At 40.9% G+C, this 12,336-nt stretch overlaps 1 protein-coding gene across 2 annotated transcripts; it reads left to right on the top strand.

Annotated features, from left to right (window-relative positions):
• Positions 1–8,736, top strand: LOC117951294 (beta-1,3-galactosyltransferase 2-like). Of its 2 annotated transcripts, XM_034882946.1 has the most exons (4): positions 1–197; positions 3,839–4,034; positions 5,744–6,004; positions 7,539–8,736. In XM_034882946.1, the coding sequence occupies exons 1-4, from the start codon at positions 172–174 to the stop codon at positions 8,136–8,138; spliced, it is 1,083 nt and encodes a 360-aa protein (XP_034738837.1). In that variant the 5' UTR covers positions 1–171; the 3' UTR covers positions 8,139–8,736. The 2 variants fall into 2 exon arrangements, with proteins under 2 accessions (XP_034738837.1, XP_034738838.1); XM_034882947.1 differs by lacking the exon at positions 3,839–4,034 and having other exon boundaries at positions 69–197.
• Positions 8,737–12,336: the final 3,600 nt, after the last annotated feature.

Below are 12,336 nucleotides of genomic sequence, written 5' to 3'. Positions count from 1 at the left end.
CTCAGACTAAGGCCCAGTGTGCGTGTCTGAAACACTACACCACACAAACCACAATGCATTCATACAGTTCAACTTTCACATCAACATCCTCATTCGTACCTGCTGTCTGTCTATCTGCTAGTTCGCCGTAGCTGTCACAACAGTAGGAAATCATTTGCTGCCTTTTTGACAATGCAGGAGAGCTCTGCTTCCAAAGGGTGAGTCCACATTTTAATTCAGTTTGTTCCAAATGTATCAACTTTAGATGGATCATGCAGTAAAGTCCAAGGCTCAATGTGCTTCATTAAGATGAAAGCTTTTATACGAAATCTTGTCTGGCTTATTATTAAAATGGATCAGCCCGTTTGATTGCAGGAGAGACTCCACTCCCCACAAACATGAGCGCTTATGTCTAATGTGCATTTATTGCTTTGTGGCTGTAAATTGAGTATTCAACCAGAAAAGTAAAGATCATTTCCTAGCTGATAATCAGTAATAATAACACCAACCAAATCTTGGTTTTCAGCGGAGAAAAGCACATAACAAAACAACAATAATAATACTAACAATTTGCAAACAGTACCAAATATCTTTCGGTGATATATATGTATAAAAAAAGTCAAATCCACAATACATTTCTCAACACAAAAAAAGGGTTTTCCTCGGTTCAATCTGTACAATATACAATGTACAATTAAATCCAATTATATGCTTTAGCAAACATCAGTGAGTCGCATGAACATGTTGCATTTCGCCTGAATGCATTAGTCACAAAAGCACCTTTAAGATAATTGTGCAGATTGCCTCATGTGAACCCTCAGGCATGTGATGAGACAAATGTCTCTACTTGCCTTTAAAACAGGTGGAGGCGTATTGTAGCACCTCAGCCTGAGCACAACATGCCAGGGGGCCAATCCAGTTTTTTTTTTTACGATTTATTTATGGGATTTTGAACATAACAGATACATAGTAAACCTCATCCATAGAATAAAACCAATACAGAGAGTCAATCTGTGTCACAAGGTATTAACAGGTATATGATTTACACCCAGTTCCCACCCCCCCAACCTCCCCCACAGAGACACATCATTGAGGTTAAATGAAATAGGGTAAAATGGGTCATGATACAGGTAAGCAGGGCAGTAGTAGTCTCATATAGAAAGGCTTTCACATATATACACTAACACACGGAACATGAATGCTCACACGCTCACAAAGACAAACAAATGATTAAAATAAATAAATATGTAAAAAAGGTTGATGATAAAAGCATCAAACATTTTTTTTTTAAAAAGATAAAAAAACAAACAGCTAATGTGCTAAAAGCTACTGCTTATGGGGGGGGGGACAAGTAGTTGCCTAGACACCAGGGTCAATGTCTATATGGACAGACCTAACATGATCTAGGAAGGGTTCCCAAATTTGATGGAATTTCCAGTGCCAGTATATTTGAGCTAAATGTATCCATTTATTTTTCATTCCACACGCGTGATTTATGCCCCAGAAAACTGCGTGAGAGTTAATACTGGCAGGGTGAATAAACGCCATGAGGAATTTCTCAGGCTGTTTGCACACTACAGGCCGTCAAAACCGTGTTTCGGTTCCTGTGTTTCACCCGATGTCGAAAGACTCACCCAAAAGCCAGTAGACCTTGAAGGACATTCAGGCAAGAGCCATGTGACGGGAAAATGAGCAGCTGTGCGGGAGTAATAGGGCCTCCGGATCACTGTTTTGTGTCAGTTGCATGGCGGCTGCGCGGCATTTTCCAGGTCTTTGCACACCGGAAACGTGTCTCACACGTCACTGCTGCTGAAAAAAAGTCCCGGGATTTGGAGCGCCCTCGTTTGACCGACACGGTCTCACGGCAGTTCGTGAAACGGTCGTGTACACGGACACGTTTTTTTGTGCGCGATCCGCGGTCTCTGGGGGACGCAGTTAAACATTACTAACAAACAGATGATCTAAAAAGCTTTTTTGTCTGTTCGTCCGGACTTTCTCAAGATAACTAATATAAGTGTCTCACATGTGTACAGCCATCTTAGTTGTTGAGCGTCAACCTTTACATTTTCATTTGTTGAAATCTTACTAAAGCATCACGCTGTTCACAATTAAAACGACAGTTTAAAACAAAAATTCGTACCTAGAAAACAAATTGGAACTCCTATTCGATTATCGTTTAAGACATCAGACCAATCCGCTTTTCTTCTTCTAACCTAATGCTGTCCAGGGGGTCCTCAGAGTTCCTAAAAAGGGGGGGCCACCAAATTATCAACCCGTTCTCACTCCGAACGTGTAAAATATGGACGTTTGGACAGTGGCTCTCACCGCCTGTTTAGATCTAGATGGGGTTTAGCGTGTAGTATGTAAGCGGGGAATTCCACATAGGATGGCTGGTCGGGGGGGGTTGGATGAGTCAAACACAGGACTTCCACCCAGTAGACCAGAACCATAAGCCCACCCACGACCTTTTCCTAAACCAAACAGCGTCAAAAGGGACGCCAACAGTCCCGACTAAGTGCGTGTTATATCAACAACAACAACAAAGGCACCTGACCAAGCGTCCATATTTTAGGAGATGGGAGTAAGAATGTGTTGAAATTATTGGTAATTTATTAAAAGCAATCATTAAAAAGGTATGTCCAAAGGCTTTAGGCTGCCCTACACGTTATTGTAGGCCCAGTTTAATATACAACTTCATTTTATACAATCCATGTAGTAAGGGGGCCCTGCTCAGTCTCTCTTTCAGGTAATCGGTCCTTGGCTTAAAAAATTATTGAAGACCCCTGCTATACATAGTAAATGCCATAACCATATTCTTTGTAAATCTTTACAATCATTCCATGAAAGAACCAAGCAGGCCTGCCTTATGACTCAATCCAAATTATTTCTTTAAACGACCTATGGGAGCGTTGTCTCCTTTGTTGGTCGCGTTTTGCCTTGGGCCATGTAGTTGTATTTATCATCAACCCACTGCCCTTTGTCTTATGAAATATAGATTCTTTAAACAAACCAATGTTGAGCTTTTCATTAATAAAAATTGTCTCACTAAACCCCTACAAAGTGAATGTATCTTCAGACTAAGAACCAAGACTTTTTTTTTTTTTTTTATCCCTGAGGAATATTTGCCTCTTCAATCTATCTGCATCCATGTCGCGCAAACCATTCCTCACGTGATTCCCATGTCTCCCACTATAGCCTGTTTTGGTGCATACACAGAAATGATCTCATGGCATTGTTTAGCATTAATTCTTACATGGTGATGTGTTTAAGGCCTCAGACCTCGGCAGTATGATTGAGTACAGGACACACAATAGCTTGAAAACACTTTTTTGTTGTGTATTAGTTGTGTTTTCTACAGGTTTTAACAAGTAATGCAGCCTTTTTTCAGTTACTGCCCATGACTTAGGCTACAGCATTAATGATGCATTAATAAAGAGTGCGTGTATGTGTAGAAACGTATCTATTTTACAAAAAGTGTTTCTGTTGATTGATTGCTTTATGTGTCATGAGGGCAGCATGGTAAATAGAATATGCCCACACTCTATTGAGAAGCTTGTAAAGCATGTTCCAGCATCAATACGTCTTAACATACATCAAAGTCTTCTCTGCAAATGTTTTAGTGCTTGCAGTAAGCTTGTGGTTGTGGTTTCTGAAGGATGCCGATCTCCTCCTCTCCTTGCTTTGCTCTAAACAGTTGCACATACATAACAGCTAAGGAGGAACGCCTACGTTACTGGTCAAGGAAGATGCAATATTAGAAAAGTGATTCCTGATTCCAGTCCGATAATGTGTAGTAAAGTGCTTCTGATGTGCAATTAAGAAGCATTAAAGGTATCTACTTTCATTTTTGTCTTGGCAGTGAAAAGACTTCAGGGACAAGACGTGGACGATTGTTGTGTCTTTGGATACTGTCACTCGTGATGGTAACGTTAATTATGTTCTACAATTCAAGCGCCAATGTATCATGGCCTTTGAAGTTTTGGACTACACACTCACATTCAAGCCAATCTTACAACGTTATGACCACGAGTACTTTGAGTACTACAGTCCACAGTGTAAGTACATTTAGTGATATCTGGAAACAAACGCAGCTGTCGGCATCGCCAAGTAAAAAGATACATCTGTTAATAAGAAATGTAATTTAGATGAATCATTGGCAGCAACACATCACTGTTAAAGAGGAACTACGCTCAGGGACCCACATAGTTGTGCCAACACATTCTCACTCCCTTCTCATGAAATATGGACACTCGGTCAGGTGCCTTTGTCGTTGTTATACGACGGTAAAGGAGACATTTACCGTCATATGACACGTGCTTGGTCGGGACTATTGGCGTCCCTTTTGACAATGTTAGGTGAAGGGAATCGTGGGTTGGGTGGGCTTATGGTTCCGTGACACGCAGGAATAACGGGCCGGTTAACCCTTGTGTTGTCTTCCCGTCAAAATTGAAAATCAACACTTTTGTTGACGCTGATAATCAATGTTTTTATCTTTTTTTTACATTTTTGTCCCTTTTTTCCAATGTTTGTCACATTTTTGGACGTTTAACAGTATTAATTTTAGTTTACAGTTATTTTGGGAATTTATGGTCAATAAACCTTATTTATAGGAAACTATACCTAATGTTTGAGTTAGAAAAGCAGAAATTAGGAATTATTTAGACTAAAATTAAAGGAATGGATGTTGATGGATAATCACAGACTTGAATATGTCAACTTTTACTCAACACTATTTCAAAACCACTTCAATTTTTTTTTAAATGCTGTAAAATTGAATAAGACGCCCCGAAAATGTTGAAAGTAGAGATTTGTACTTGCCAAAGGGCGTTGTGCGGCATCAATCATATTACTTCGGGTGGTTAAAAAGAACATTGATATAGGAAAACGGCTCAATTTGACCTGAGGACAACATGAGGGTTAAAGAAGGAAGTAGCTTCCCTGAGACGCCGCAATAACGGGACAGTTATGTCTATACAGGCGTCTGTACAGCCTCAACAGGGGTCGCCATTGTTGTTTGTGTGTGTGACGTCAAAAATTGTAACTGGGAGTACAACAATCTGGTACGACTTCACGGGTAGTTGAGAGAGTGAAGCTTGTGTTCACAAATATTGATTGAACTTCCCTAGGCCATGGAAATAACATATTGGAGTTTTGAATTTAGGTGGTGTTTCCCTTTAACATGCTGCTTTGTTTACAGCGTCATCATACTGCTGTTATAGTACCATAAAATTGGGTTTGAATCAAGCGATACTTTTTTAAATTATCAAGACAGACTGTTTAACCCTCAGCTGTCAATGTTCAACTATTTAAAATCCAGGCAGCAAAATTATACTTTTGAAATGAGCTAAGAATACGTGAACAAGTTGCTATATTGTATGAATACATAACATAACAAACTTTAGACGCTACATGATTATATATAAAGTCGGAAGGACACAAGTGGGCACGAACAGATACAATTTTGCAGGGGATGTGTGACATAGAGTGTTACAACTTCTGAGACACACACGGACACATTCCACATATGTACGTTGCTAGCTAGCTAAAGCTAACTAGCTAACTAAAAAAAAGCTAACTAAATTGTAGTAGCAATTGGCTATTTTGGGGTAAACGCAGACTGCAACAGTCCAACAGTAAAATGTGCACAAACCTTTGTCTGAACACATCTTGATAGCTCGATAGAGTGTGGACAAGAAAAAAACCCACTGACAAATCCTGTACTGTTAAGGTGCAACACTTTAAATCCCGACCTCTGCTTGCACAGGTCTCCCCAGATCCCACTTCGGCGTACTTTGTCGCGTACCCGCACCGGTATGGTTTCGTTTTGGATGAAGTCCATAGGTGTCAGCGGGAAAGCCCATTCTTGGTTCTTATGATCCCAGTCGCACCCTACAACAGAGAGGCCCGTGACGTGATCCGCAACACTTGGGGAAAAGAAACTACTGTGCTTGGCAGAGTGGTCAGCCATTTCTTCCTGCTGGGACTGTCCAAAGAAGAAGATGGGACAGAAACCATTAAAGAGCAAGTGAGTTGATTTTTTTTTGAAACAATTAAATCCTAATAATTGAATCCTATCTATCCCTTTCTACTTTGAAAAAACATACTTAAACAAGTAAGGGGTCCCTTGGGTGGAAAGCCAAGTGAATTTCAGTTCTTGCTTTTTGCAAAACAAAGAAGCCAGCATGAGAATGAGCTCCAGCAGATGCTTCAGAGAATGTGAAACTCGCAAGGTAATCAGAGCAGAGAAGTTGCGGTTGAGGTGTCAGATTAGAGCTGCAGCCAAACAAAATGCACTTTGGAGAGCTTTGGGGTTATGGGCACAATTTTGAGTTTGTTAAACTGGTTTGTGTGCACGCTGTGGCGTGAGAACAACGTACGGCATTTGTGACTGCTGTCCGTCTCCTACTGCATTGAAACATTAGAGCTGCACTTATCAATATTTTTTTATCTTAAAGGATCCAATTAGGATGTGTAATGTGAAAGCAGTGAAAAACTCTTACTATTACATTTGCAGTTCCCCTTAGCCGGACATGGACCATGTTTAAAGTGTAACAATACATACACCAACAACAAACCTCTATTCAGATATTGGAATTGAGCTTTTCTAGTTCTAATCTTGTGAGACGATCTTTTATGGTCTGGCAGAAAAGCACTTCATTTCATCACTGATAGTTTGTTTGAGGCCAAAAAAAAGTATCTCATTAAGCTGTGTCAATCATTTGAGGGTTTGGAGCAGCCTGGGAAGTAAATTTCTAATCTCAAGTATCTCCAAATTTGATTCTGGGGTATATCATATTGCTCCTTTAGCTAAGTGAATGATTTAAGTATAGAACTACAATAAAGTTATTGCATCTTTTTCAGCCTATAGTTTCCCCAAAAAAGAAAGGGTCTTATATTTAAAGGGAGCTTTTGATTGAGCAATAACTACGTATATGGGGACAAGGAGCTGATTTAAAGGCTATAGTTGTGGTCCATGTCTTTCAGTTTGGGTTTTCAGGCCAGTGACTTTGTTTCAGTGTCACCGTTCTCATTTACCCTCTAGCAATAGTTGTGCAAGAGAAAACTCAGCAGAAACAGAGTCTAGCTAGCGGTCTCAATTTACCCAGCAGAGATCTGAGGAGCAGTCAACCACAGTCCTCGGAGTCCCCCGGAGTTTACATTGCCGACACAAAGAAAGCAAAAGGAAACGGATATGCATGCATCTGGCGGAGTTTCAATTCAGCAATCCCGGAAGTGGAACGTCAAGGATATGGTCAACCTGACACATGACTCAAAATGGATGCTAATGTTGCTCAGTATCTGCTGGAGGTGTGATTATACAACTGGTTGCTAGCTTGTTTCTGGCGTTGCCAAGCAGGGGTGTAGCATAAAATTAAAAAGGCAGTTTCTATGGGCCCCTCTTCGCATCAACAGCTATTCATTCTAGCTTCTTTTTGGGCTTTCCTCACATGAGGACCCTGGGTACTCAGTCCCCTCCCCCCCCCCAGTCCGACGCCCCTGTTTCCAAGAAGTTATTCAACTTCTGCTATAAATTAACTCTCCTATCTCTCCCTTTGTAGGTGCAACAAGAAAGCCAGAAACATCATGACATTCTCCAGAGTGACTTCTTGGACAGCTACAATAACCTCACCATTAAAACCATGGTGATGTTCGAATGGCTCAGCTCCCATTGCCCCAACACCCCCTACGCCATGAAGATCGACTCGGACATCTTCCTCAATGTCCACAACCTCGTTGACATGCTTTTGAAAGCTCCCCGACATCTCTACATGACAGGAATTGTGGCAAGGGGCGCTGCCGTTCTCAGAGACCATGACTCAAAGTGGTATCTCCCGGTGTCTGCCTTCCCTGAGTCTAGTTACCCACCGTACGCCCTGGGACTGGGCTATGTGTTCTCACTGGATTTACCCAAAAAGATACTGGAGGCGTCTGCTCATGTTAAAGCTGTTTACATTGAAGATGTGTACGTAGGACTGTGCATGAGGCATTTGGGAATCGCACTGACAGATCCTCCTAATGGTAGTTTGTTCAGGACATATATGCCTGATGGGGCAAGCGACTGTTACTGGACCTCTGTCATTACAACGTTGCTGCAGAACTCCAACCAACTTTCAGTTGTATGGGGAATATATACGACTCAAGCACAAAGTGGCTGTTAAAACTTTTGCCTGTGCCAGACTAAAAAACCTATGCAACTGCATGGCCCTGTTGCACAACCCAGCAGTTCCAACACCACTCACTTTACATCCTAAAGTGCCGCCTAGATGATATTTTTTTTCATCATTGAAATACGATGGTGACTTTTGATATCTCTTCAACAGAGATAGTGAGACTGATATACATTTTCAGGCTAATCTACATGGGTTTATATCTTAGGTGTTTGCAAAGATTGCACAAATGACTGTAAATACATCAATCATTTTAACATTTTTAAAACTAGTAATGCATAAGCTTTCGTGAATGACTTTTACCACTGAAAACACCCTCAGAGGAAGAGGTCAGCCTTACGCAACCGATGAATGACATGCAGTAGACAGTTTACACAGTCTGCTGCTGAACAAGCTGTAGTTATTACAACTCTGGAATTATCTGAATAATCACGACATTAATGGCATTGACTGTCAACAATACCAGAATATTCCCCAGCAAATGAACTTATGTACAGTGGCAGCCTCGGCTGAAGACAGAACAGCATGATAGCGTCACTGAATATGACGTGAAACATATTTTACCCCCTACCTTGGTTGTTCCAACTAAAGACATGCGTGTGCTGCGCAAAGATCATATTTTTGCAAAGACCTGATAACAGAGTGAGGATGTGTTTGTTTATTGAGCAATCAGCAGAATCGAAAGATCATATGATCATATTTTTTAAGGATTTTAATGATATTTTTAGATCAGTCAGATTTATGCCTGTAGAGGAAGAAAAAATGAATCAACACCCAAATAGAAACCTTTTTTTCTAAAAAGCCACTTCCTGATGTGACTGATGTCTCAGACATGAAAAGGCAGCCCTGTCTTACACCTGAAAGACTTTGCGGGCCATGTGGCTGTTAGCTTATATACTGTTTTGACTGTGTGTCCTGTGCTAAATCTACTGTGCCTGTTGAAAATACTGCTAAATTGATAGAAAGAAACACAGTACAGTGACTGTTGTGCAAATAATTATTTATAATGAAATACAGTATATTTGTTTAACGTATTTTTTGCGGTTGTCCAGTGTATGCAAATAGGTTTAGGCAAGTAGGCTTCAAGTTCACCAACTAGAGATACACTCTAACAGCTCTACACTACCAGTGAAAAGTTTGGGGTTACATAGAAATTTCCATTGCACTTTACACTTTACATTGTACACAGAATACCAGCTGAGATCACTTGCATTGCTTTTTTACCAGGGCAGCAGTTTTCAGATAACATTATGTGGTTACATAATTGCAAAAGGGTTCTCCAATGTTTTCTCAGTTAGTTTTAAAAAAAATGATGAGATCAGCTGGTATTCTGTCTGTAATAGAGGGGCATGGATATTTTTAAGTGACCCCAAACTTTTGACCGGTAGTGTATGTCCTAAAAATGACCTCCCTATACAACAAATTCTGTATTAAGGGGAACATATTTTGTCTCTGATGACATTTGTAGTTGATAATAAATTGATAATTGAAAATATGGCAGAAATGGTGGAAGGAAAAAAGAAAAGGACGGGATATTATAAAATACATCTGTTAGTATAAGGAAGAGCTAAAGAAAGGTCAAGGAGGGAGGAGACTGTAATGACCGGACTCAGGGTGGATCACACAGGATGGAACGGCACCTTGTTTTCAATGGGAAAAGGAATGATGAAAACTGTGGGGTTAAAGAAAATGCTGAACATGTACTATTGTACTGCACGTTGAATGCTTTGTGCTCGGGCAAATTTGACCCATTTTGGAGAGAAAACATCGGTACCAGAAAAGTTTCTTTCAACCAAAATTTCAGATAAATAACGCAGATTTTTCCACACGCTCTTCACAAGTAAAATAAATGATCAACCCAATTTGTTTAAATTTGGATGTTTTGTTCAATTTTATTGCATTCAAAAACTTTTTTGATGAAAGACCATTGAAAAATGTGACTTAAATGTCCAAAATAAGCTTCAAAAACATGGGGGGAAAAAAAGCAATAAAGGTTTTGAAAAAGACAATCAAAGGGTTTCAATTTTGACCCAGAAGAATGAAAAGTTGCACGGTTTGACAGGAAGACAACACAAGGGTTAAGGGTAGGGGGTCAGGAGGCAGCGCGGGATCGGGATCTGATGGGGTTACAAGGGGGACCCCCAAATTCCACTGACTGCAGAACGGCTGCGTCCCGACTCCGTCCCAGCTACGGCGATCGCCAGCCCTCTGGAGCAGATACGCAGAGCTTCTATTTTTGCCGGACGCCGGAGAGCTCCGCTGCAATTCAGCACGCGGCGGACTGTACAAGACAGGAAGTCAAGCACAAAATAAAATAGACCGTGCTAATACCGTGGACCGTGGATCATATCTGCCTGCACTACACCTTGAAAACAGCCCACAGTTGTTTCCTCTCTACTCCTCTGAATGGAAACAAACTGTTGTTGGTTCTGTGGTTCTATTGTACATGAATTCGCGAGGTCTTTTAGGTCCTAGAGATTTTCAGCTGTCAGTCATGGTCGCAGCCGTTCGGCAACAAATCCGGACCTAGCGGGTGTTGACAGATGAAGACGGAGCCAACACGCGTGGAAATTGGGGGTATCCGCAACGCATAGCTCCTACGGCGCCATTTTGATGCTAACAAGCAATCACCTGCCGTTAGCATTCCATTGACTCCCATTCATTTTGAAATCCCTGTGACAGCAAATGACTTTACCTATGAAGCGTTTAAAGACTCTATTTCTCCATTGTTTATTTCTAAAGAAACACAACAATGTGTAAAAGACTCCATTACCTTGTTTCTCACGTCTCCGTAGCAGACACTTATGTAATGTCTCGAGAAACAGACATAAAGTTAGCAAAGACATTTGTGTTGTGGGATTATTATAAGTGATGTTTGGGAAGTAAACGGCACGGTTTTAAACAGAGAATGATGTATTGATGTTAAATATGTGCTTTATGTGCTTGTACTTTTAACATTTTTCCTCTATTTTTGCACAAGGATCAGCTGATTTTAATTTAAATTATTCATACTCAGATAATGAGTTGTTAAATGAGTCCTCTTTTTGTGAAATGATAACATGTTTAATCATGTCCATACATGTAGATTTACAGGGAGATGTTACTTTACAATTGTTCCACAGTGAGAAGTGATTTCTTTTTTTTTGTCATTGTCAATTTCCACCTTGTTGTCTCTCTTTCTCTCCCCTCAGCTTTAGCATCCTTAGCAACCGTTTTATTTATGGTAATTATGATTTATGGAATGGACCACCAGAGGATAATAGGGGAGGGTCATGTCTTTTTATTCTTTGTTTAGGGGAGGGTCACCCACATTGTCTAGTCTAGGGAGGAAGATGGGGGAGGGGCTGCTTGTTTGGTGCAAATCTTTCCATGTAGATCTTGGTCTCTCCATCCCCCCACCCCCCCCATCTCTGGCATAAGGGTCTGACCCATACAGAGTATGGCAGAAACAGCAGAAAGGAGGGCAGAAACTGGTAATTGCGTTTAAAAATGAGTGGAATAATTACATCTGGCATGACCAGATATTTTATAAATAGTTACACAAAACAACTAAATGGTGGTACATCTGATTTCATACAATGTTTAAGTAAAAAAATAATTTACCTGGCTGATGATGGGAGCAGCAGGACCTAAAAAACAAAAAATACTGTTGCACTAGTCTGGACATCTTTCAATAAAGGTTTCCTAAATGCCATGGATCCAAATTCAGCTTATTAATTAATTGTGCGTTTTGGGTAGTTTTGGACTTTTTTTAAATTGCAAATTGAAGAGGCCACGCCCCTTTTTGTGGATCTACTGATCGCCGTGGATTACTTTTTAAGTAAGGATGCCTGCCTAGGGAGGTGTTCCGGGCATGCCAGCTGGGAGGAGGCCTCTGGGAAGACCCAGGACCAGGTGGAGAGATTATGTCTTCAACCTGGCCTGGGAACGCCTCGGGCAAGGGAAGTTCGGGGTCTCTTGCTGGAACTGCTGTCCCTGCGACCCGATACGGGAGAAGCGGCTGAAGATGGATGGATGGAAAAATAAACACATATTTAGTATGTTTGTTTTGTCCATGTGTGCTCGTGCTGTGTTCCCCAAGTGGTAGGACAGGTCGTGCGCACAGTTTATAAAACCGAGGAAACGGATTTGTATTCTGTGCGCACGATTTAGTGTTTTTCTCAGTTGAGAAAGCTGCCACGATAAGTTA

Source organism: Etheostoma cragini, chromosome 10 (genome assembly GCF_013103735.1).
Source record: "Etheostoma cragini isolate CJK2018 chromosome 10, CSU_Ecrag_1.0, whole genome shotgun sequence".
Classification (NCBI taxonomy): Eukaryota; Metazoa; Chordata; class Actinopteri; order Perciformes; family Percidae; genus Etheostoma; species Etheostoma cragini.
Note: the sequence above shows the minus strand (reverse complement) of the source record. Positions and strands in the feature narration are given on the sequence as shown.

What these genes read in the sequence shown, in the direction of transcription:
- LOC117951294 (XM_034882946.1), top strand. Translation starts at nt 172, where the DNA reads ATGCAGGAGAGCTCTGCTTCCAAAGG. An exon ending in TGAGTACTACAGTCCACAGT is followed by an intron (nt 4,035 to 5,743) that starts GTAAGTACATTT and finishes CTGCTTGCACAG; the next exon opens with GTCTCCCCAGATCCCACTTC. An exon ending in CAGAAACCATTAAAGAGCAA is followed by an intron (nt 6,005 to 7,538) that starts GTGAGTTGATTT and finishes CTCCCTTTGTAG; the next exon opens with GTGCAACAAGAAAGCCAGAA.